The 27,009-nt window shown below is 47.0% G+C and overlaps 1 protein-coding gene across 1 annotated transcript in view; it reads right to left on the bottom strand.

Moving 5' to 3' along the window:
* Positions 1 to 1,157: 1,157 nt before the first annotated feature.
* The window catches only part of LOC147724392 (carbonic anhydrase 13-like), a 606,911-nt gene continuing 581,059 nt past the window's right edge, over positions 1,158 to 27,009 (bottom strand). The window contains exon 8 of the mRNA XM_086918033.1: positions 1,158 to 1,280. Within this exon, the coding sequence (XP_086774159.1) occupies positions 1,158 to 1,280 (123 nt within the window). The remainder of the gene's footprint in view (positions 1,281 to 27,009) is intronic.

The raw sequence follows: 27,009 nt of genomic DNA, 5'->3' as shown, positions 1-27,009 counted from the left end.
TGGTCAACTTGTTAGAATTGAGTGTGGAAAGAGAGTAGGTAATATATGTCCACGATTTTCTGAACCCAAAACAGTCACCAAGGTCATGCGGAATACTGGCATGTTATATGACAGTGTTCATCAAATGAACCGTATTTCTTTGGCGCGACAACATTCTTCTATTCTTTCTAAATCTGTAAATGAAAGAGGGAATGGTGATTATTGGTGGATTAATCCTGTTTACACTCTGCCGACTGTTACTACAAGTGATCGTGCCTCTGAACCCTGTCCAGTTGAGGTTTGTGATTCTGAAGGTCAAGATATATCCGCACTAGTGTGTCAATCCTCCACATCTTTTAGTGATTTAGAAAATAAAGAAAGATCCACTAGGTGTGGTAGACATATTGTGACACCTAAAGCTTTACAGGATTTTGTGTGTGACTAAATTGTTTCTCCTGGTTATGGGTGCTGTTCATCATGAACATCATCTCATCTCTTATTTATTTGTTTTGTTTAATCATATTTTATTTTTCCTTGAAAAGAGGATGTGTAGTAACTAGATTTATTAGGTATGGAATGTAGTTAATAGAACGTTACTATGTCATGTAGAATATATATTTAAGTTAGAATGTAGAACATTTTGTGTCATTCTGCCTTTACTCTACTTGCTGCTGCATGCACCCTTTTATGCTGTATGAAGATATCTAAATAAAGAAGACATATCTTAATCTACTAAATCTCCAGTGTGTGAATACTACAGAATAAATGTCGGTTGGTATGTTACTCTCTCTGCATACACAGTTGTATCATGACCTAGGTCAGTGTGTGTGCCGAATTTGCATCACTGAGTGCATGTGCACGCATGCGCGCGCACACACACACACACGCACACATTCTATACGAAAGTCAAACCAATTGGATTTGTCAGTATTTGTTGAATGATATGCCCTTAAATTTTACAGGCAAAAATAGTTAAAAAAAATAAAGAATTGACTTAATAATTTATTGCATTTTGTTGATAAATAAAAACAGTGTCAAACGTTAAAAACACAGTTCCTTCGATAGATGTTGCAGTTATTGATGTAGTCAGCTATACATATCAACTTGATTGATTTCTTTACCATAAACTGCGTTCCAAGATCATAAAAAGGTTGAAGGTGGGCAAAGTTCTGTACGTTTTAATTGATGGTTGCTCTCACTTCCCGATTCAACAGAGGCTGAGTTGGGCGGAAATTGGAGAGCATGAGGCAAGCCTTATTGTCCTCACATTTGGAGTGATGGAGTCTGCGGAATTTGGCGATCTGTGGGTTAGAAAGATACAAAATATGAAGGACGTTCATTTAGATCTTAAGCTAAACCTGAATGAAGATAGAAATTAAGGATGCAGTTTTGTTTGGTGGCCAATAAACTCTGGTTAAGAAGTATTTAAGTAAAATCTTTAAACTGGCAATGCATCTCTGTTTAGATCCTACTTTCCAAATGTTGTGCCAGACTAAGGGGCTGATTACGATAAGTCTTGGAAAGCACCCGACCTCAGGTCGGAGGCTTTCTGACACTCGTCGGTTTCACTACTGACGTCCTAATTACAATCTAGGCTGTCGGAATTGAAACCAGTAATCCCAATGGACGGCTTTGGGATTACGAGGCTCAGTTTCCCACATGCTTTCCATGCCTAGCTTTCTGACATGGAAAGCCTGTCAGAAAGAGAGTTTGGGGGTCTTTAGCCATGTATTAGGCACACGTCCCGGGTAAGACTGATCCTCCCGCTGGTCTTTTATGTGATGCTGTTGTCTTAGACTTTGTAACATAGACTCGCTCTTAAAGGATCGCTGAAGGTCGAGTAAATGTACAAAATTATAGTTGATTTTAGTGGATCATAACAAAGGATGATGCCACAAAACTGCCCAATACAATGAAAGAATGGTCTTTTCTTCTCTTTTTTTTCAATTAATAAGCAGAGTGCCTTTAGAACTTGGTCCTGAGGAATGCCACCGACTTTTGTAGCCAGGAAAGGCAGAAATATGTTGCCTATATAATAAGGGAACATCTATATGCTTTTCACTTAGCTTGGTTTTTAGCTCTATCCTTTGGGGGCCCAGAATAAAAGTTGTCCTGCCCACCAGATTTTAACTCACCTTATATTTTGATTTTTGCATACAGCCCCTCCCTCCCATACAAGAAATAAGATCTGCAGAATTAGTGACAACTCCCGCTCCTTCCTTGCGAGAAAGTCGTAGACCACACTGGTGCCGTGAGGTTCCAGTGTGAAGAGACGACCCAATGATGAAGCATGTCACCTTGAGTGAGGGTGAGTGAGGGTTCTCATAGCATAAGCACACTGCTAAAACAATTCCTAATAAGTGCATATGTTTAAAGGCGAGTCATATTTGCAAGTGTTTGTTTTAAACTATACTCAGGGACATAGTTTGGCGCCTTTGCACCAATGGTCCTGGAATAATCTTCAGAGTAGGGGTGCTGACATCAATGTTACATCATTGACGTCATTGGGATGAAAAAAATCTACCTTCACGGAAAGTGTAGCAAATATATTTAGCAGGAGGGTGGCAGTATGCAACTGGTGATGCATTTTGGTGCACACTGTCATAAATATATTACTAAAGCATCATCCGGTAGTGCACTGTCATTTACAGACAGTACATTTTCTTTAAAAATGCCCACTAAATTTGCAAAAACAATCTGTTAGACATGGCATCCTTGGAGTGGGTCCCCCATTTTTTTTTTTGCCTCTGACCTCCTGTTTTGCTGACCTAATATTTGCTGGCTTTAGGACTCTTGCAACTTTACTACTGGTAAACCGTGCTACTGTGCATGTGCCCTATACTTATAAAATGGAAACATTGGCTTATCCACAATTGGAATATTAAATTTACTTATACGTCCCTAGTAAAGTGCTCTAAATTTGCCCAGAACCAGGGAAATACATTAAATGCTACTTGTAGGCCTGCAGCACTGATTGTTCTACCCACTTAAGCAGACATTTAAACATGTCTCAGGCCTGCCATTTCAGAGCCAGCTGCGGCTCCTCCGCTATGGCGGAGGACCATTGCCCCCACAGCTTTCAAGCAGTGCGAGAAGAGGAAACATGACATGATAATAACTTTTAGTTAATATCATGTTATGTTTCCTTTGTGGGTGGGAGGGTTGGCGGCACAGCTCTGCTCATGGAGCAGGGCAGGGGCAGAGTGGTTTGCACTCCCTATGTGAGTGATTGGCTGGCCCTCTAAGACCGGCCAAACAGTCATGCGCACATTGCATGTTCTCCATGCAGGGTGCATTGCAGCCTGTGTGGAGAACATGGCCACCCTCCCCACAGGCTGAGCGCCACGTCAAGGCCCTCAGACCAAGCACAACTTTCCATTTGAGGGTTGTCATTGGCTTAAGGGTGGGAGCCCGGCTGCCTGTTTTCTGTTCCTGGAAGCGGGCTCAGGAGAGTAGGAGAACAGATGATGCGGGACCCGGCCTCAAGGTAAGTTTTTTTTTCTAAACCCGCTCCATCCCCCACGTGACACTCATCACCCCCGTCATAACCTGCCCCACATGACCCCCACCACACTCCCCGTGGTCACCACCCGCGAGCCATGCTGGCCTCCCCTGCTGTGTGTGAAGTTTTAAACTGCCATGTCGACCTGGCAAGTTAACCCTCTTGCCAGTCCTAAACCTTCCTTTCTAATACAAATGCATCTCCCTAAGATGGGCCAAGGGCAGAGTGCAGTGTATTTAAAAAGTAGGATATGTACTTTCAAGTTTTACATATCTTGATAGGCAAAAGCTTTAAAATTAGTTTTTCACTACTGCCAGGCCTATCTCTCCACTAGGTGAACATTGGGATTAGCTTATTACATCTTATAAGTGTAACTTCCAATAGGGAAGAGATGGAACCCACAAGTTTGTTGTCTCTGGAATCACATTTTAAAATCTTAAGTCATGGTGAAGTTGGATTTTAAATTGTAATTCTGAAAATGCCACTTTTAGGAAGTTCTCATTTTCTTACTTTAGCCAGATGGTGCCTTCTGCTTGTCTCTGAATACACATCTGGGGTGGGTGACAGCTGGGCTTTGCGCTCTCCCTCCAGACAGTCACACACAAGGGGAGATTAGGAATGGCTGATGGGCCATCAACATCCTCATGGGGCATCCTGGGCAAGATGGGAGAGAGGAGCTCACACCCGAAAAGGCTGCATACTGTCCCCACTATAAGGGCTGCATAATCCATATACTGAGTCTGGAGCCAGGGCAGAAAGTGCAGGAACTTTGTGCATGTCAAAGGTCACTTTTTGAAGTCTCCCACACTTCAACGGCACAACTGGTTTTAAGTACTAGACCCTTGACACCACCAACTCAGTACATTTCTGGACCTGAGGAAAGTCTGCTTGGAAGAATACCTGTCTGTGTTGCTAAAAGTACTATCACTCTGCTGGACCCTGCTGGACTCCTACTCTGCTTTTCTGACTTGCTGTCTGCTGCCCTCTTGCCTGGGAGTTAGACAGATTGAACCTGCATCTCTCCAACTTAGAACCGGAGTGACTCACATGGCTTGTCTGCTTGCCTCCTGTTACAAATCTCAGGACATCAAATATTTCACTGCACTCACCAACAGCGCCTGGACTCTGTCATCTGAGAGTCTTACTATGCAAGGTGGTGTCAATCCTGTCCTGGGGTCTTGCAAGGGGGTCTAAAGTGCTGCAACCTTCAAAATCATGCATCGCAGTCATTGCGTGGCTCAGAACCGACGCATCTCCCTCGACCCCAATCTATCTGCTACCAGGCTCGAAGACGCTGCATCACAGAGGCTCGACCACAATGCAGGGCTACATCAGAGGAGTTTGATAACAACGCATCCCTGACTTGCACGGCTCGGAGCTGATGCATCGCCTACATCCTAAGGATCAATGCTGATGCATTACCTTCGACTGCTCCTCACATTTTGTCCTCGATGCAACCCTGAAACAAGGTACTGTTTTCAGCAGGTCAAGGCTGGCCCTTGTATCCGACCTGTGCTTCATCGTGGTTGGCCTGAACTTTTAGATCTGACCGGGTCTAGCACGCCAGTGAGCCCCAGCTGGCGCTTTATGCTTTTAAGAATGACAATTCAGTTTATTCTTTAAAAATTCATAGCCCCGGGAGTTCTTATTGGATTTTTGTCTTTATCGTCTTGGTTTTTCATTAAATGAAGCTCTAATTTTCTACCAGATGTGCTATCTTTTTTTTTTGGTGTTCTTACCGTTTTGTTGTTTGGATTGCTGTACAAATACTTTACAAATTGCCTCTTAAGTTAAGCCTGACTGCTCTGTGCCAAGCTACCAGAGGGTGAACACAAGTTAATTTAAGGTGTGTATGTGACTTATCCTGACAAGGATTGTGGTTCCTGTTTGGACAGGTTGCAAACTTCTGCCAACAAGAAACCCAATTTCTAACACATACAGCTTTACAGATAAAACTAAATAGCACACACATGATAATGTGTGGAAAAAGGGTGTCAGTGAATATTTATCATAGTGCATCAAAAAGTAAAACTGTATTGATTTGTTTTAATCCTTTTAAAATATTTGTTTCCATCACACTTCCGAATTACAAATAAAAGTGTGCTTCATTTTTGGTTTCTTAATTGCTTATGTTCTGAAATATGTGTACAGTTCATTCACAAGTAATTACATGTTGTAGTGAGTTACACAAAATTATAGCCTTTCCTTTCACATTCCCTGTACACCAGCAAGAATGTCACATAGTTCACTTTAATACTCCCCTCACTTTGCAGATAAAAACAAGTAAACACAACCCCCATGTTAAAAGAATAAGCTGTACTTTGTCAGAAGATATAATCTGACTTTTGACCTCTATCTCTGAAGCACAATAAATGTGACAACATAAATACAAAATGTAAAGGCATCGTTAGTTATTGCTCTAGCATGACCCACCTGAAATAGGCTGGGGATGCACAATTTGGGAAATGCTGGGGTAATCTATTGATGCCGCTGAGAATCAGTCAACTATTATGAGGTGACAGGGAAGATTGCAAATGGTTAAAATATTAGTTCCCAATAAGATGTAAATATTTGAAATTCTCGCCAAATAAGGCTATTTTAAGGAGCACTATACTTTTATGTTAGTAGTCTCCCATCAGTTGTAGTCCTTTGCATGGTGAATAGGGCCATGTCTGTATGTTATTGCCCATTTGTGGTCATAATAATTTATAGCGTATTCTGAGGGATGGCGATATGGTTGTTGTTATGGGTCTATCACTTGCCTTTAATCACTGTGACTTTGTTGTGTTTTAAGCCCTTTCGCATGCATTTCTCAGGAATTTTGTTGGCTGTGTGTTTACTCCATTGACTCAGATCTGGTCAGTGTTTGATACATTCGGGAACATTTTGTCATATAAGCGATAAATGGTCTTGAATTCTGTTTCACAACGCTATTCAATTGGGTCCTTGGTGTTCAGGCATGTCAGATTGTAAGAATGGTAAAATATGTGAAAACATGCCAACCTTTCAGATGTCATCAAGGATATCATAGAACATGTTATAAGTGATGTCATTTATGAGGGCATATGCAGTGCATGGTGAGTGTGCAAGTTATAGTTAATTGATTTAGCTATGAACACTACATTTTAGTATTTGTTTTAATTTAAAATATTATATTTTAACTTACAATTTAACCTATCATGTCAGTATAACCTTTGTTTTTTGTTAGTGAATTTCTGAAGGCTTTTTTCCCCAAACAAATCTTTTTACTGAGTTTGGATAGGGAAAGAACACAGGAATAAGATGGAAAGTCAACTCATCGATACACAAAACGTTCTTACACAAACAACATGCACCAGACACTATCCCCCCTCCACAAGCACTACTCCAAATCAGCCCACCCAAAAGGGGGATCACAAGGCAAGCAGAGAGGATAGTTGGGGCAGGCCCTCCCAGGGCAAAGTGAGAGGGGATTGGGAAAAGAGGAGCTGGCTACTCATAGTCAAATGTTTTAACCCCTTCCAGGCTCATGACGAGCTGGGCTCGTCATGGTGTAGCCTCCTCGCACACTGATGACGAGCCCAGCTCGTCATGGAGCATGGGTTTTTTAAAATCTCAGCATAGAAGGAGAATTCAACTAGCGCGGATGTGGTTAAGTGCCCTGAGCCTTTAAGGTATACTTGTAATATATTCGAGTCTCGACATGTAGTGTATGAGGAGTGCAATAATCAAGAGAATGGCTTGTCTGTGTTTGTTATGTTCCATGGCTATATCAGTTGCCTCAGCTTGAGAAACCAGAACAGACTTGACAGCAGGTCTTTCTTCGTCCAATATAAGGTAATCAATTGTTTGACCACCCCTATCATGTGGGATATGAGACTCCAGTCCAACCCAGTCATGCCCTCCAATTCGGTAGGTTACTATACAAGGAGGACTACACATAGCTAGGCCCAGGTGGGGTACTCAATGGTGGCCTTGATGTGTCCTCAAGGTCTCCTTCCAGAATGTCTGAATAAGGGTGCATGCAGTCCCACCGTATGTGTTGAAAGGTACCCCTGTCTTTGTCACAGCTCCAACAGTCGGAGGCTGTAGGGAACATGCGGTGCAGTCTGGTTGGAATGAGATCCCATTGGAACATCGGTTTGTATGCTTATTCTTGTTTTTATATTTATTGTATGCTTATTCTTGTTGGGGATACTGGCAGGGATTTGGTTATATCCACCCACAAGTCTCTTGCCCATCTAGTATTGTAGGTGTGAGGTGTTTTAGGTTGAATCATGATTTATAGGTTTTAGAGATCAGTCCTTTCTATGTCACAAATTTTCTGGGACCCCAAAATCCTGTTTTGATTGTCAAACGGTTTGATGTCATTGCCCTGTAAGAGTTCTGTAGTCAGCCCTTTCCCATTCCAGAACTGTGATGAAAGGTGCCCCTGTCTTTGTCACATCTCCAACAGTCAGAGGCTGTAGGGAACATGTGCTGTAGTCTGGTTGGAATGAGATCCCATTGGAATATTGGTTTGTATGCTTATTCTTGTTGGGGATACTGGCAGGGATTTGGTTATATCCACCCACAGCATATCCCATTTCTCTGCGGAAATGTCTACCTCCAAGTCTCTTGCCCATCTAGTATTGTAGGTGTGAGGTGTTTTAGGTTGAATCGTGATTCATAAGTTTTAGAGATCAGTCCTTTCTATGTCACAAATTGCCAGGGGCCCCATACTCCTGTTTTGATTGTGAAACGGTTTGATGTCATTGCCCTGTAAAAGTTCTGTAGTCACCCCTTTCCCATTCCAGAACTGTTGTGGAAGGAAAGGCCGATGTGAAGTCTGGATTTCAGGTGACTTTCAGGTGAGTGGGGTATTGGGAGATGGAACGGTGGTGAGACCTTTTTTACCTGCTATCTGATCACAGATATCCCTGACCTTCCTAGTTGGGGCGGCTGTGTAAGCGCTTTTGGGGTGTACGAAGCGAGGGAGCCAGTCAAAGTCCCACAATGAGTGGCACACCACCGCCCTTTCCATATGGAGCCAAGGCTGTTCACTTTGGTGGACTACCCACTCTGAAATGTATTGGAGATGAGCTGTCCATTAGAATTCCAAGTAATTGGGATACACCAGGGCTCTTTGTCTTTGAAGCATAACACATTTGTGAGTGATCTGCGGTGTATTGCCTGCCCAGATTGAGGCCTGTCAGCTGTTTTTCAGTTGGGTTTGGGAGTAAGGAGTGTTTGAAACAGATATAGAGCTCTGGGAAGAATATAAATTTTGACAATGTTTATGGGGTCCAGCCACGAAAGGCAGAGCGGTCACCATCTATGAATATCCTCAAGGACTTTTTGCAGAGTAGTTTACAGTTATCCTTTGACAAGTCCTCATGGTGCTGTGTGACAGTGATAACATTAACACCTTGGCTGCTGTGACTTTTCCCCTCCTGTGCTAACATACTATGAACACCATTGTTCATGACGAGCTCAGCTCGTCATCAGCACAGCTCAACTGTGCCTCATGACAAGCTGAGCTCGTCATGAGCATGGAAGGGGTTAATTGAGTGTTCACCTCAGTAAACAAGAGTAGTTACTGCCAGGGGTGTGATGTCATCCTCTGGTATTGTAATATTGAGTATGTGGTACTTCAAAAGGTAACCCAAAACCATTTCAGATTCTTCCAGAAGAGGGAGAAGTGATGCAAGGGACCAAGCTGGGTTGGTCAGTGAGAGGAAGACATCATCTGCAAAGAGATTGAGTTTATGCATCCAGCTCCCAACGAGGATACCCGTTTGTTGGACCTGGCCCTTATTGCAGGGTTATCCCGACATTTTTTGCCTTCCTCCTGTATTTTTTCTGACCAGATTTTGTTGGCATTAGGACACTGGGCACTTTTTCCTTGGCATTTAAAGTGCTTGCCAAGTCTGGAACTCCCATTTTACTACATATAGGTCACCCCTAAAGTAGGCCCTAGTTAGCCCTTGGGGCAGGGTGCTGTGTAGATAAAAGGTAGGACATGTGCCTTTGTTGTGTGGCATATTGTGGTAGTGACAAATAGCCCATTTTGTATCTCACTGCGGTGAGGCTGCTCCTCTCATAGGGTTGCTTTGAGAATTTGCTGATATGTGTTTCGGTGGTAATTTCTAATCTGAAACGAGTAGCGTTGCCATGCTTGGTGTGTTTGTAGTAGTGGTGATAAATCCTGCTTATTGGTGAAAGCAGGTTTGTTATTACTATTTTAGAAATGCTACTTTAGAAGGGGGCATTTCAGTATGCTTAGGACTCTTTGTGCTTTACAGCGTGACTCCAATCAATGCCTGGTTTAGACTGACGGGCCTCTTTTGAGCATTCACTGTAGACAGTCACAAAGGGAGCTGAGGTGTGCCTCCATATCCTCATGAGTCTTCCTGGGCTAGAGTGGCCACCTGCACCTGAATAGGGCTGAATAGGGCTGTGCCTGCCTTTCACCGTGCTGTCTCCCCCTCCCCCCATAGAGTGTCTAGAGCCACAGACTGAACCTTGCCAGAAGGAACTGTTATGCTGCCAGGAGGAACAGCCATTGAACTCCCTTGTCTGGTGTGCTAACCTGCAGCCTGCAAGAAGGACTGCCTGGCTCCCTACAAGGACTCTGGGTGCTGGCCTGTTGCATCTATTCCTGCTTGGTGCCCCCAGTATTCTTCAGGAACTGGTTAGTGTTCCCCCTCCCTGTCTTGCTATCAGTTCTGCTTCCAGCATGTACTGGAGGCCTCCAACAGTGCAAGGTGAGCATTTGTTATGGACCTGGGCCTTTACTAATCTCAATGCGCCGTGCCATGGCTTTAGGGTCTGAAAGCAGAAGGCTTTCACAAGGACCGTGACACCAGCAGAGTAGCATGTGGCTGGAGCTGCTCCTGAATTTTAGTAACTGTGTGGGGAATGCTCTACCTCCCAGTAAGGCCACGATACCTCTGGATTTGGGTGCCCCCCCGTCAGCGTGGGTGCTGCACTAGACCAGCACTCAGGACCGGTGTGCCTCTAGTTTTGTTTGCTTGCCGAAGCACAGATTTAGATGTAGTCTGCATCTGATGCGATGCCACATCATTGGCCATGAGTTCCAAATCCACAGTCCAAGAGGTATGGCCAAGTGGGAAAAGCAATAGGAAGCCCGGCAGCTGTGCAGCATTTGCAAGCAGCTGTCTGGAGGCATTGCTGTTGCCCCAGGAGGAGGGGATCCTGGGAGGTCTCCCCGTTGCGGGCTCAGTTGCACATCAGCCGTGGCCCAATCAGCTCTTTCCGGGCTGGAGAGGGCGGCAGAGATTGACTTGGTATGCAGAGGAGAGTGACCCTGTGAGTTAAACCTGCTGAATCTAGTGGCGGGAAGCCCTATCCCCCCGTAACCGCATATACCATTTGGCTCCCAGGACTGGAAGGTCCCGTTCCTGCTGAGGAATTCAATCACCAATTTTCTTCAAATAACAGCACAGGTGCTGCTGTACCCTGTGTAGGGGTTGCTTACAAGAATTACCGCATTCCCTGGAGTAGGAGGGCAGGTGTGTCTGTACCCATGCAGGAGAATCGAAATTACCATAGGACTTGTGAAGAAAGCGCAGGGGCGCTGGATCTTTGTGATGATTGCTTTTATGGTGACAAGGTGATTCCTTGGTTTTTCCTTCCTAACGGTTGCTTTTTATGCCCTGATGTTATGATTTTTGTCATTTTATGCCTTTATGATAGGATAATGAGCATCATTTCAGAGTTTATGGTTCAAATGTTTTTTATTGCTTTTGATGTAAAACACACGCGAGGAATGCCATTTACATACAGCCACTGTCAAGCTATTCCACAACATAACAGTCGAAAGGTGCCAGTCAAGAGCCGGGAGCCGGCTCCTAAGCCAATAGTCGGTCATTCAGTGTGTCCAAGAGCAACAACCTATAAGAAGAAACAGAAAAAAGCTCTCCCTCCCACTTTTCCCCTCCCTCTCCCCATCCAGTGCTCCCGATCTCATGGCCCAACTCTCCCTTCTCTTCCCTTCTCTCCAGTCCCTCAGAAAAATGCTTAACAGTCTACTTTTCGGGTTCAGTGAGGCGCAACAGCTTCAGGTACTGGGGACACGTGACTTCTCGGAATTCAGCGCCCAACAGTGATAGGAAAGGCTGCCATAAGTCATTATAGGTGGATCCCTCCCCTGCCATAGGGAGCGACAGTTTTTCCAGCCCAAGTACATGCCATAGGCGGTGGAGCCAGCCCACAAAGGAGGGTTTGGTGGAGGTACGCCAATGTGTAAGGATATTCTTAACCGCGGAGCCTAGCGCAATAGCCATCAGCCTGCCCCTGCGGGATTTTAATGGGTACGTCAGGCAGTTGGGAAGGCCTAGAATTACATAGGCTGGGAAGCGTGGGATTTCCGTTTCGAAGTGTTTGTCTATTTCATCCAACACCTGAGTCCAGTATGGCTGGATCTGTGTGCATTCCCACAACCGGTGTACCAGGTTGCCAATCTGTCCACATCCCCGCCAACAGGTTGCTTCTCGATTTCGGTCTATTGCATGTAGTCTGTCTGGGGTATAATACCAATATGTCACAATTTTCGTGAATGTTTCTGTGAGCCCGATGTGGTATGCCGAATGTCGGGCCCAATAGTAGATATCCCCCCATTCTTTGTGGCTGAGGGTCCTGCCCAACTCCCTCTCCTGGTGCTCTCTGCCTGGGTTGTAAGTGCGCACCTGTGTGTTCTGTAACATCTTGTACAGGTCTGAAATGAGTTTAGAGTCTGACATGCGTGTAATGGGCATCGTTCGCATGTGGATAGTCTTCTATCTGGGCTAGCGCGGAACTGTGGCTGTAGTGCCCAGTGACGTACTTGTAAGTATCGCAATCGCTCAGTCTCCGGGAAGCCGAACTCCTGTCGAAAGTGCGAGAACAGGATAACCCCCTCTGGGCCATATATGTGACTCAGAACTCTGCAGCCCACCTTCCGCCAGTGTGTAAAGGCTGTCCCTTCCATGCCTGGGTGGAAGTCAGGATTATCTACAAGATGGGTGAGGGGTGACAGGAAAGTTGTAAGGTCGTATGTGATGTTGGTGTCATCCCTCACCTCCAAAGGGATCCTAGTTAAGTGTGAGGCATATAAGTTGGGGGGTCTATGGGACTTGCGCAGGAAAGGGATTTCCTGCAGCGGTCTCGCCGCGACTGCCTGATCTTGAAACAACCAATGTTTCTCGGATTCCCACCTGCTCCATTCAACCAGATAGCGTAATTGCGCTGCTTTAAAATACAGGTGAAGGTCTGGAAAACCTAGTCCCCCCATTTCTGGGGAAAGCATTACCAACGCTCGTCAAATTCGCGGTTTCGGGCCATTCCAGATAAACTGGGCCAATTCGGACTGTGTCTGGCGGATCCAGCCAGCTGGTGGGCGGAGAGGGAGGGTGCCGAATAGATAGATATAGGATCTGGGGCAAAACGGTCATTTTTACAGCCGCAATTCTACCTAACCATGAAAGAGGGCAATGCTTCCACCTACCGACCTCACGCAGAATTTTCCGACGTAGGGTGGCGTAGTTAGCGGCCACTACGGCAGGGAGTGAAGGGGCTAATTGAATCCCTAGATACTGGACTGTGTCAAGATGCCCACTGTAGGGGGAAATGGCTCTGTAAGAAATCCCGGGTGGTAGGGGACAATGAGAGGTTAAGAGCTATTGATTTGTCCATGTTAATTTTAAATCCAGCCACTTTGGCAAATATGTCCAACTCCGCCATGCACGCCGGCAAAGTTGTCTTTGGATTAGTGAGCAAGACCAGCACATTGTCGGCATACAAGCTAATTTTGTGTATTTAGCTCCCAAATTTAATCCCTTCAACTGCTGAGTTCTGTCTGATCCTATGGGCTAAAGGTTTCATGTATAGTGCAAAGAGGAGGGGTGACAAAGGGTACCCCGGCCTCGTGCCCCTCTCTACAGTAAAGCTAGTGGTGGTGTACCCATTCACTCTGACTGTGGCGGTGGGGAACTTGTAGCAGTTTAAAATGAAGGTGCAAAATTTCTCCCCCATCCCAGCCCTCTCCAGTACTTGCTCTAAGTAGGGCCAATGAACCCTGTCAAATGCCTTTTTGGCGTCCATGGCCAACAGCATGTACTCCCCAGATACCTTAGAGGCTTTCTGTATCAGGTGAAGAATTCGTTTGGTGCTGTCAGACGTCTGCCGTCCTGGTATAAAACCCGTCTGATCCGGGTCTATAAGGTCAGGCATGTGGGGGGCCAGTCTGGCAGCTAAAATTCCTGTATATAACTTAAGTTCAACGTTGAGGAGGGATATCGGGCGATAAGCCCCACACTTAGTTCTGTCCTTCCCAGATTTGGGAACTACCGCTATGGAGGCTCTTAAAAGGTCCCCTGGGATCGCTCCCTGCTCAGCAAAGGAATTGAATAGTCGGGTGAATATTGGGGAAAGTACTGCACAGAACGTTTTGTAGAAAATGGCAGGGAAACCGTCTGGACCCAGTGCCTTCGACAATTTAAGGCGAGAGATAGCCGCAATGACCTCCTCTATTTGGATGTTCCGCTCCAGATGTTCAGCTTGGGTTGCAGTCAGTGAGGCCAGGGAGACCGAATCTAAAAAAGCAGTTCCCATTGAAAGATCTACCGCACTCCCAGCGTACAGAGCTGCATAAAAATCTCGGAAGGCCTCTGCTATCTCCGCGTCTGTAGACACACAAGATCCGTCTGATTTAATAATCTCTTTGACCCCTAGTTGCTGACGGACCTCCCGTAGACTATTGGCCAGCAAACGTCCGCATCTGTCCTCTCCGGCATAATAAGCATGGCGTAGACGCAAAGCTGCGTATTCTGCCCTATCTTGGTCTAGTGCCGTCAGTTGGCAGCGCACCGTCTTAAGTTGTCGCCACACTCTCGGGGCCCCCGTCCGCTGGTGCATTTGCTCCAATTCCCTCACACTTTGTGTAAGCTCCTCATGTTTACACTGGTGCTCTCTATTTTCTGCCGTTGAAAGGGCAATGAATTCCCCCCTGATCACCGCTTTCATTGCTGCCCACTGTACTGCCAGGGTCGTGTCCAAGTTTGCATTATGTGTGATGTAGTCAGTAATAGCGCTCTGTATGCGTTTCACATTGTCTGCCCTGTGTAAAAGAGTGTCTCTAAGACGCCAAACCCTGGAGGGGTGTGATGTAGGTGGAGGTGTAAGTGTAGCTGTTACCCGGGCATGGTCCGAAAGGGAGGCCACCCCTATGTCCACTGTGGTCGCAAACCGGCGCACCGCAGTCGAGGCCAGCAGATAATCTAGCCGGGCGTAAGTCTTGTCCGCGTTGGAATAATAGGAGTACTCCGTTTCCTTGGGGTGAAATTTCCACCAGAGATTGTGCAGTCGCAATTCCTGCAGTCGCCCCAGTCCCTCCTTCGTCAGTGCACCCACCTGATGAGTGCGTTGGCTGGATCTATCTGCCAGGTTATCAAATACTAGATTTAAGTCTCCTCCCAGGATGATATGACGGTCTGAGGTGGCCATAATGTCAGTAAGGGCAAGGTGAAGGAATTTCTCCTGGCCTTCATTCGGGGCATATATGGAACCAATGGTGAATGTAAGTCCGCCTAGGCGAAGTGGTAGGATAGAAGCCTCCCCCTGATCTCCGACCCTTTCTGCAATACCTCCCCCGAAACCGGTGGGCCACCACAATCGCCACTCCTGCTGTCTTGGTAGAGCAAGAGGAGAAGAGCTGGGTGGGGAACTTGCAAGATCTCATCCTATGGCAGTCGCGCAACAGGCGGTGGGTTTCCTGTAGTAAGCATATATCAGCCTGTGAGTTCTCCAAGCAAGAGAGTATCGCTCTTCGTTTATCGGATTGTTAAGTCCCCGTACATTGAGGGTAAGACTATTAAGGGTGGAAGCAGGCATGATCAATAATCAATAAGGCTAGCTGTGTACCTAAGGAGCTACGCGCAATTTCGTTAATGAAAACTATCTCCAAACAGGGGAGTGGGCCTCCTACACTCAAAAGCTCTCTATCCCTGGACAAAAAGCAGTCATGGAGCACTGGACACCCTCCCCCCATCCCCCGAACATTCCCAAAACAATAAAACTCACAAAAATGGTAAAGAAATATGAAAGTACTTAGTCCATCAACCATGGTGGAACTTCAACCAGTATGTCCACCTCTCCCGCCAACGGCCTACGCCAAAGAACTCCAACAGTCGGCTAGGAATATAGTCAAAAGTCAGCCGGGCTGTGTGCCAGAAGCATCCGTCGAGACCGCTTTCAACGCCGCCTTTCTGCCCTCAATGATTTCTGCCGTTTTCGGTTTCCTAAGGCGGCGCCGTCAGCCCTGTTGGCGCCACCGAGGTCTGGAATCATCCGTCTCTGCTTTAGAGTCCTCTTCTCCTCCGTCCGATTCCGGCAGGTCCACACCCAGCAGTTACTGGCTTCCGACAGAGAGCGTAGTTGGTATAACTTGTTGTCTAACGTGAACACCAGTCGGAAGGGGTGACCCCAGCTATAGGTGATGTTGCGTTGCTGTAGATGTGCAGTGATGGGTTTAAAGGTTCTCCTCCTCTGTAGGGTGAGGGCGGACAGGTCCTGATAAAGAACTGGGGATTGTCCCCGAAACTGCAGTGGGTGCATCTGTTGCGCCTCCTGAAGGATCTCCTCTTTAGTGCGAAAATCCTGTACACATACCAGTATGTCCAGTGGAAAGGCCGACTGTGCTCTTGGAGGGCCTACTCTATGTACGCGGTCTACCTTCAGTTCTGTCTCAGCAGGTCTGCCCAGGATGTAATTGAAAAGTTCCCTGGAGTAGGTAAACAAGTTTTTCGTGTCGTCCTCCGCTTTCACTCCTCTAATGTGTATATTGTGGCAGCGGGATCTGTTTTCTAAATCTTCCACATGGGTCTGGAGGTCCACCTGCTGATCGTGAATCTGGAGGATTTCCTGTTGTAGAGCCGCTATCTCAACGTCCTTTCCATCACTTTTCCCTTCCAAGTCAGCCACCCTCTCGCCGATGCCATCCATCTCCCATCTGACCTCCCGAATCTCAGATGCAAACTCTTGTTTGAGTGTGTGTATGTCCTCCCGTAAGGCCACAAACATGGATTCCAAGAACGCATTATTTATGGGTTCAGCCCCCTCCTCTTTCCCCACTTTCGGGCCCTGGGAACCAGCCGCTGCAGTGGTGGCCATGGGGTCTGTCTGCGGCTTACCAAACAAGTCTTTAATGGACTTCTCCTTCCTATTTCTGGAGGTGGACATGTCTCCTCCAAAAGGAGCGCTATAGAGACGTGGGGGACCCCCGGACTCAGTCACAGACACAAACCTAGCACCTATGGCGGCCCAGGCTTTCTCTGACCAACAAGGAAGTCTGCGTTACGACATGTGCAGAAGACTAGCAATGGCCGCCGCCGTCTCAAATTCCTTCTCCTGTGCCGCCTGGTTAAGAACAACCCCTGCTCTATCGACCGTTCAGAGCCTCCGCCGTCCAAGAAAGCTCTCGTGCATTCAGCAGTTCACGCTTCCCCAGGGTCCCCTCTTATGGCAGCACCACGAGCTCCCCAAACCGTAATTATTTCCCTCTGGAGAGCCCCTATCGATCTCTGCCTCCGGCTCTGCCGCAGAGGTGCACTGCTACCGATCAGACCGCCGGCCTCTCAGTCTGAACCACTCAAGGCCCCTCAACCACCTCTCTTCCTGGTAGACTGCAGCGGCACGATGCTGCAATCCGCACTACTACCCGGCGCCTCATTGCTGTCCCAGGCCCCACTCTCCAAGCGTCCCGACTAAGCCCTGCAGTCCAACTCACATCCAATCTCGTGTCAGACCACCGGTGGGCTCGCCAATAACGTCTATTACAGAATCTTCACACACCAGGCCACCACTGACCTCTCTGTTTCTGGCCTTTGGCTTTCCCCCTGTCCCTCAAGGGGCGTTGTTCTCCTCCAGCTGATCATCGCACCTGGGCCGTCCTGCCGCCCCGGCCGCTGTCTCATAAAATGGCGGCTCCTCCGCAGTCCCTCAGCGTCGGGTCGCTGATGTCTCCTGTAGTCCCCCACAAGCGAGGCAAGGTTCCGTCGACCCTCCTTCGTGCTGCTGAGTGTCTCAAGGGCGGAGCGGAGCCCCGCAAGCCACCCTCGCTCCACCCTCCAGTAACGCTCCGGTCGGATCCCAAAATGGCGGCTCCGCTGTGGTCCCCCATGCTCGGGCCACCGAGCCCCGAAAGCCGCCCTCACTCCTTCTAACAGTAACGCTCGGTCGGATCCCCAGATGGCAGCCCGCTGCGTCTTCCAGCCTCGGCAGGGGTCCTTACCTCCCGGGAACCACGGATTCTCTCTGGCCGCGTTTCTTATTAGAGCCTCCGCTGCACCCTCTGTTGCTCTCGGAGCTACGTCCACATTCAGGCAGGCGCAGGCCGTCCGCCCGCCCGCCCGCCAGTCCGCCCGCCGATCGCGGCTCCCAGCTGCTCCGCTCCGTGTGCACCCGGAGCCGCCGTCACTCCCCAGTGTGGGATTAAATCGCCTCAACAGCTGCCTCTTGTGCCCCCTAAAAGCAGGACCGCACTTCTGGGGTCAAGCCCCTCCTGGACTGCGGGTCGATTCCGGCTATGACAGCAAAAAGCCGGTGCTTTTCTCAGCGGTCGGCAGGAGCTCCGGACTATGCTTCCATTCACTCCGCCACCTTGGCCACGCCTCCCTCATTTCAGAGTTTAAATTAGATTCACAGTGATGGTGTTATTTTTATGATGCGTTCAACTTATATGTCTTTACTTTATTGCACTAACTGCGATGTTATGACAGTTGGCAAAATTATTTATGGTTTATGTAATTGTGGTCTATATGTTATATAAAATACATGAGACATTTTTATATAATATTGTGTGGAGTCTCTTTTGTGGTGTATTTGTTGTGTCACTTGTGTTTGTGTTGCACAAACCCTTTACACATTCCCTTTAGTGTAAGCCGGACTGCTTGTGCCAAGCAACCAAGGGGGTGAGCAGGAGGTTAACTTGGGTGTGTAACTCCCTTACCCTGACCAGAGTGGTGGGTTCTGCCTGGCTTAGGTGCACACCCTAGCCAACCAGAAACCCAATTTCTAACACTGTTATTCTGTGGTCTTGTTCTTTATGGCCATGGCTTCCACCACGAAAAGAAGGGGTGATAAGGGACAGCTCTGTCATGTTCCTTTGGCCAGTGCAATGTTTTCTGTGTGTTGTTCCATATACCCTGATCACTGCCATGGAGTCAGTATAGACAGCAGGATTTTATCAATCACGCTCAGCTCCAGGTTAAGTTTGCAGAGTAGTTATGTGAGGAAGAGCCACCTGATCCAGGGAGAGGAGCAGTGCTGGGATATTTCGCTTGTATGCCGTTTCAATCAAGTGGGCTGAGTGGTAGATATTTTAGGTACCCTGATGGTTGCAGATAAATACAACTTGGTCTGGCCCTAACAGTCCCAGGAAGAGGAGGCCCAGATGAATCATCAGCATTTTCATGTAGATTTTTGCATCTATATTCTGAAGTGTTATGTATAACATACCAATCCATCGTTTTTCGGCCACCATGCCACTTCAGTTTGGACCCAGTAATAATCTAATCAGCCATGGATGGCCCTGCTCCTCTGGGGAATAGTTCAGCCTGAATTGCCAGGCCAAGTCTTCCCTGAGCCAGAATACAAACATCCCTGGAACAGTTTTATCCTTATTATAGGGTCATCAGCCAGGTACAACTTGATTCCAGTGGCACAGTGTGCACGATACCCACGCCTGGGCATATGCGTCACACTTAGGGCATCAAACAACAAAGGGATGGATCGAATGCTTTAATGAATCCCAGCCACTGGCAAATGCTTGGGCCGCATTCCAATCCATCTCTTTTTGCCCACCATCCACTGCAGGTTGGACCCTGCCATATACAAATCAGACTTGACCCTGATCCTCATGGAAACAGTCCAGCCCGAACTGCCAGGCCAGGTTCTCCCTGAACTAGAATACAAGCAACCTAGGGCAGGTTTTACTCTTATTATAGGCTCATCAGCCAGGTATAGCTTGATTCCATAGGACCCATATCTGGGCATTCCTGTCACACGTAGCTCATCAAAAATCGAGGTTATGGATGGAATGCTTGAATTAATCTCAGACACTGGCAAACATTCGGGCTGTATCCCGTTCCATCGTTTTTCGTCCACCATGCCACTTCAGTTTGGACCCAACCAGGTGTAGATCAGCCTTGGCCCTGATCCTCATCGGAACATTTCAGCCTGAACTTCCAGGCTAGGGTTAGGGGGCTCTAGGCGTGTGTCTATAGAGTTCCCCATTTAGTAGGGGGGCTCAGGGTCACAGTGCATTGCGTTCCCACCATCCTAGGGAAAAGAAGAGAGAGAAGAAGATAAGAAGCACTTCAGAAACCGGGTAGCCAACAGGACCCAAACTGAATAGCAGTTGTTGTCCAAATTGTGGGTAAAAGGCTCACACCCACCTGGGGTGTGATCCACCATGAAAGGAAGGTTGGTGCAATGGGGGGCTCCAAAGGAGCAAGCCGGCCTCTCATTTTGGTAACTGAGTGGGGAGAAAGAAATCTCAGAGTTCACGCTCCTGAAATTTCCCGGACTCGTTGGAGCGCCCAAAGTGGACATTTTATTGTGCCATAGATGTTTAAGCCTATCTCAGAATGAGGTATCCCACGGTAGATGCCACTCAAGAGGGTGCGTCCTGTTTCATCCTGAGTAGGTGTGAGATGACGTGGTCTTTGGCTTTAACAGAGAAGTCATGTCTTTTATAATGGGGTTAATGTTTGTGGGTGGAGGTGTGCCATTCCAGTCCCACAGACCGTTGGCTTTGTTTCGGGGTCAAGGCCACTTGGCCTAGGGATAGTCCCAATATTTTAGCACCTCCTCAGCAATGTACCCCCTTTCATCAGCCATTCCACTGGAAAATTAGACTGCGGGTCCCAGTGATATCTGATATTACATTCTTTCAGAGGTGCTGTGATGGGTCGGAAGTCTCTCCACTCCTGTAGTGTAGTGATGTTAGTTCTTGAAACAGATGAATAATTGTTCCATGGAAAATCAGGTTGGATTTGCCAAAAGCCATAGCAATGATTTCCTCTTTCACCTCGAAGAAGTAGACATGAGCAAAAATATCAGGAGGGGGGCCAGACTCGCCCGAACAGGCCCTGTGGGCTCGGTCAAGCCTGAGCGGGTGGAGTGCATTGGTGTGCCACCTCTAATAGTCTGCAGGACATCAGCAACAAAGCCCATGATGTTGTCACCTTTAGCCCCCTACGGTATGCCTCATATCCATATGTCATTGCGGCAACTCATGTTTCGAGATCCTCTTGTTTCAGCTCAAGTTTGATATTTTGGCTTCCAGCTGTTTAGTCTCCACCAAAGTATTTCTTGGTCTTCGATGTGGGCATCAAGTTCATGCTCCAGATGGTCCACCCAGTCCCGGGCTTGCTGACCCCCTTGCAGATCTTCCGGATACAGGATTTAAGTTCTGGCTTTTAAGAACCTATTTCAGAGCAGGTTTTAGACAGGAAGTCATCTATGTACTCCTGGAACACTGGAAAAGCAGGTGCTGCTCTGCCCTCCGCTGATGAGCCTGGTAGTTTGAACGCTCCTTTGCCTGATGCCTAACATGTTCACATTTCGGTGACTGTGCATTCTTTGTTGGGCTTGACCTTTACCATGTTTGTGCAGTAGTGCAGGGAGCACAAGAACAGCAGGTTGTGAGCGGTGGGCAATTCCACAGTCAGTGGGAGCTATAACAGTGCAGAAGATTGTTTGCCGTATGTGTGCATAGTAAGGAGGTTCCAATGGTCTTAGGGGCCCTCAGAGGTCGACACTGGAGGCGAAGTGTAGGCAATCTGGAGGGGTGTGGGAGTCAGTGATTGTGGGGCTACTGCCTCCGTACTGAGGCGTGCTTTGTGGGTGCAGGATGTTGACCCTTTCCCCAGCCCAAGACAATAAGGAGCCCTGGGTTCTCTCTGTATGACCCCTAATATTCCTCAGAGGGAGAGCAGGAGGCGATTCACCTGCTCAAGGAGCTGTGGATGCATTTGGGCATGGGTGAGGCCCCCAATGCTTATTGAGGAGGCAGATAGCATATCAGAGGCAACCTTGCAACCCCCTAATGCTCATAATGAAGTCTATGTTTTGCGCCATGGGGTAAAAGGAGGGGTCTTGTGCGCAAAAAGCAAGCAAGCGGGAGATGGCACCCCACCAACTCACCCATCTGTTCTAAGAATAGGGCCGGTGCCAGCACTGCTCCACCATCAGGGAGATGTCATGGGCATTGTCTGTGGGCAGCAACTCCAGGTAGTCCTTGCGGTGGATGGGAGAGGAGGCCCCCATCACCCTCAGTCAGGCCGCATGTAAGGTCATTTCAGGACCAGGCCACCCCCAGGGCAACATCAAAAGTCTGTGACTGTAGAAAGCGGCTCTGGATGGTCCATGTGGTGTGTGAATGCAGGTTCGTCCCGTCAGGATCCCCTCACACCGAGGGTCGTCTGTGATGTGGTCTCCCCCTGGAGCGGCTGCCTCCGAGAGCAAAAGCAGGTTGATGCAGTGTAGGCTTGCTCGGGTGCAGGAGACTCTCTTCACCTAAGATGGTGGCCAGACTCTTCTTGAGGGTGCACCTCTTACCACTTCATTTTATACTACTTGAGCATTACTCTAATTCTCAAGGGTGAGGAGAGCGCTCCTATACTCCCCTTTGAGGTGCTAGTGAATGTCTTCAGGTTGTAGAGGAGCAGAGCTGTATTTTTTTGCTGTGCGTTGCAGGGTTCGGTGAGGGCTGGCCTCTCCACAAAGACCTCTAGACAGGGTGAAGTCTGTGTGTGGTAGCATTGGTGTTTTTTAGCTGTGTATAGTTGGGTTCGCTGAGGGGCAGGCCTGTATGCCGTAAACTGGTGATCTAATTAGGCTATTTGGAGGGATACAAAGCCGCTCACAATGAAGCAGAGGTGAGTGGGCACCGGAAGCATACCCTTTTGGTAGAAACATATGCCTAGACACATTTCCAAAGGGGTCATGTACATTGCATGTGTGGGGTGCACATGTGGGTATTTAAAAAAAAAAAACACATTTCCCCACAATTCGCTCAACTAGAGTTGTCATGCATTATTTTCTTATCGCAACTTTTGAATTCATCAAAGCTACTGGAAACGCTTTCGCCATCCAACTTCTCGTCAAAAAGGGTCGCTTTCCTCCTAGTTAAGTGTTATTTATGATGATATTTAGCCTTTATTTTGATTGACCTATAACATTCCAGCTCACTGGTAACACACGTCTGTATTGGCTTGTTACAATGGATGGACATATTTTCCGAGATACAAAGTACTATATTATTTATAAACGAGTGATTGGGAAACCAAACTGCTGTTATTGTCACTTTTCTTTGTATTGTTTACTTCCTCAGGAATGTATGCATTACATAACAGGCATAGTATGATGCCATGGGACATATTTAGAAAGCCTAATGGCTCGAGCAGTGGACCTCGAAGCTGGGTAACCAGGTTGAGTCTAGGCAGGGACGCTCAACATCCTGTGATTGTGGGCAAATCACTTAATCTCCCCGTGCCTAACAAAAATGAATGTATTTGTCTAGATCGCAACTGGTGCTCATGTAAAGCGCTCTGATACCTTCGGGTCGAATTTGCGCTACATAAAACTCCTAAAAAAAAAACTTCTGTGGAGTGTTACTCACTCTAGCTTTGTTTTCATAACAATTTTCATTCTTTATATTATCAAAAACATTAATGACAGGCAGTCAGACTATAATGAATTCTCTATGAGACTGCCGTTTGCATATCAAATAGCTATTTTCAACTAAATATTCCCGACAGGTCTTATTACATGTGATGGGTGTGAACCGTAGAGGTAGTTATTCCAGAGAAGAAAGAGATCTCGGCGTTAAGGCCACTCTGCCACCGAGGTGCCCCGTTTCGCACAAGATCAGTCTTGTTTTATTACTCTCCACCTGGGAATTTTTTTATAACCTTCAATTACAATGATGGAGGTAATTATTTAGACTTGTTTTGAGTATATGTGTGCTGGGGTAGGGCAGGGGAGGTGGGGGTTCTTGTCAACAAAGACACTAATAGCTATTTCTTTTCCACTTTCCACAGCCCTGCATATTTTTATTTACAGTTGCTTTTCTGAATGCATGAGCTTGTCAATATTTTAGTACCGTAAATCTTGTTTTGAAGCTGAGAGCGGTCAGGTTTGTGGTGGTTCCCACCTGGACTAAAGTATATGTGTGACACTTAGGTCAGTCACTGCCAGTGGAGGAAAGAGAAAAGCATTTCAGCCTTAGAAACCATTCTTGTCAGAGACACCAAAACCCCTAGCTCCGAAGGAAAAATCGCCTTACTTAAGAAATACATTTCAAACCAGTTTATAATCACTTGGAGCTCATTCAAAGCACAAATCCGCTACTTTGGCATTGCCCCTGAAAACGTTATCCCTATAACTGCTTCTCTGAAAAATACTACATCTGGCAAGAACGAAATGTCCTTTGAAATAAGCGCCATTGACAACAATGAGTCAGTAGAGGCATATCCACAGTTGAAATTATTCCTGTCTCTGTTGCTGCTGTACTAACTGGGACTGTTTTTATTTTAAAAGGGGACGGTTTCAAGCTCCCTTTGCATAGGTTCAATTTGTGCCCGGACATCTCTACGAAATTAAATATGAAAAGGCTCCCTCCCTGCACGAGTGGCAGTTGGAGCACGGGTCATGATGTGAATGGCGTAGCAGGTTCAGTAGTACCAGGACTAAAAGCTCTAGCACCCAACTAAATACCTAATATTGCTATATTTTACTACTAAACAGGCAGTCACAAGTTCAGTTACCTTGCAGACAACATGGTCATGATTTCAATGGTGCAACAGGTGCAGTGGCATGTGGCCCAATACTTGTCATGACCTACTCGAAACACCTAATATTGCTGTATTTTACTACTATAGAGGCAGACACAATTGCAGTAATTTTGCAGTTAAAAGGGGGTTGATTTAAATGGTGCGGTAGGTGCCCGGGTGCAAGGATCAAATGCTCTAGGGACCCCACTAAACGCAGAATATTGCTAAACTTCACTACTAAACAGGCAGTCACTAGTGCAGTTATCTAGCAAGCACTAGGGTCAGGATTTCAATGGTGCTGCAGGTATAGTGGCACCGGGGACAAAAGTTGTCAGAACTCCTCTAAACACTCAATATTGCTAGATTTAACCACTAAATAGGCAGTCACAAGTGTAGTTACCCTGCAGGCACTAGTATCATGATTTCAATGGTGCAGTAGGTGCTGTGACACTGGGGCCCAAAGCTCTAGGAACCCCTCTAAAGACCAAATATAGCTATATTTTACTACTAAATAGATAGTCACAAAGGAGTTATCTTGCAGGTACTAGGGGCATGCTTTGATGGTGCAGTGACACCGGGTCCAAAAGTTGTCAGAACTCTTCTAAACACATAATATTGCTATTACATAAATTATTTATATTATTTCCCTATTTCATTTTTTAAAATGTTTCTATTACTTACTCTCGCTATACCACTAGTAGCAGCACAATATATTGCCTTTTTGTACATAATCAAGTCATAACACTTAAACAGACTTTCTGTAACTTATATTGTACAACTAGCTACACCTTATTATTAATTACACAGGTGAAACCTAATGTGTTTACCGATGCTTGTTGAGATATATGTTCCATCTGCATAGCAAGTGTTTAATAGGGTGGGTGGAACTCGCAGAATTTTACTCTGTGAGATTCCGCAGAATTATGCAAACGGGCAGAATCAGTGCGTCTGCTGATTTTTAGCACCAGGAGAATGTATCAAGCTGCAAAACAAGCACCAACTGCACCATACGGCGAGCTAGAGAGCGCTGCTTCATCGCTGCTGCTCGCTTCAGCTATCTCACCACAAATGGTCGCGACTGCCGATGACCGCCAGTGTTGAGAAAATCTCTATTTTTGGGTCTCAATTACTGAGTAAAAGTTTCCTTCTGGTTCTTCAAACTTATGGTTCAATCGAATGACATTTTTGAAATTTTGATGTAAGCAGGGTGCCAGAATAACAAGTTACTTACCTTTGGTAACGCATTTTCTGGAGGATACAGTATCTGCCTGTGGATTCCTCAACTTTTGATTATCCCCTGCACCAGCATTCCACTGAAATTTCTTCCTAGCTCTTCACGCTGACGAGGTCATCACTATGCCATGGCTCCGCTCCCGACTCCGTATGACGACACTGGAGCCATAAGAGAGTCTCGCCGGCTTGATGATGTCAGATGCACTCATTTTTCCGTGCCTCCTGGCTGAGGTAATAGCCACAAGAAAAAACGTTTTAAAAGACTGGAGTCTCAAAGGACAACTATGTAAGGGTTCAAACGGGGAACCCATCAAGAAAGTCAAAACAAGATTTAAATCCCATTGAGGCACAACAAAGGGATAAGGCGGAAACCTATTGGTAAGGCCCTTAATAAATCTCAAATCAAAGGGAGATTTAAACAAAGACGGCTGATCCGGCAAACAAAGAAACACTGATAAGCCGACAAATAGCCCTTAACAGTGGCCATAGCACAACCCTGCTGAGCCAAGAAAAGTGAAAACTGAAGAACATCTGACAAGTGGGCCCTAAAGATCAATGGATCTCTCGCCACACTATTTAACAAATCTAGACCATCTGTGGGAGAAAATAGACTTAGTGGAGTGTCGCCTGGATGATAAAACAACATCCACCACATACGGCGGGAGATAGAAAGAACTCAGGTTGCCCCGTTGAATCTCCAGGCATGAAGCTGCAAGCTCTGGAGGTGGGGGTATAGAACCTGCCCCTGAAACTGCGGGTGGAGGTCTGCCCTGAGAGGGAGACGGAGTGGAGGGTGAGATGAGAGGTACAGTAGATCAGTGTACCACACCCTTCTTGACCAATCCGGGGAGATAAATAAAACTTGGGCCCAGTCTTGGCGAATCTTCCTCAGAACCTACGGAATCAAGGGTATGGGAGGAAACGCATAAAGGAGTTGCAAGCTCCAATCCATTTGAAACGCGTCCCCCAGCGCTCCCTGCATCGGATAATGGAAACTGCAGAACAACAGGCAGTGCACGTTCTCGTGAGTGGCAAATACGTCCAACCGAGGAAACCCCTACATCTCGAACATGTGATGGACCACCTCCGGATGAAGCTGCCACTCGTAATCGGCCGAGTAATGCCGACTGAGACTTTCCGCACGGACATCTAGCACACCGGCTAGATGATTTTCAAACACACAAATCCGATGGTTCTGAGCCCAGGACCAGAGTTGCAGCACCTCGCGACAGAGCGGATATGGCCCTACACCTCCCTGTGTGTGGATGTACCACATCGTGGTAACGTTGTCCGTCAGGACCTGAACCGACTCACCGCAAAGGGAAGAAATGAAAGCCTTTAGTGCCAGACGTATCGCCCGCAATTCCAGTAGGTTGATATGAAACAACCTTTCCTCTGGAGACCAAAGACCTTTGACCGCCAGATCTCCCAGATGAGCAACCCACCCTAGAGGTATCCGTGATCACTGTGGCCGCTAGCAGAGAAGCCTTAAAGGGCTTT

Source organism: Lissotriton vulgaris, chromosome 4_1, assembly GCF_964263255.1.
Source record: "Lissotriton vulgaris chromosome 4_1, aLisVul1.2, whole genome shotgun sequence".
In the NCBI taxonomy this organism is placed as follows: Eukaryota; Metazoa; Chordata; class Amphibia; order Caudata; family Salamandridae; genus Lissotriton; species Lissotriton vulgaris.
This window is presented reverse-complemented; position numbering and strand designations above follow the sequence as displayed.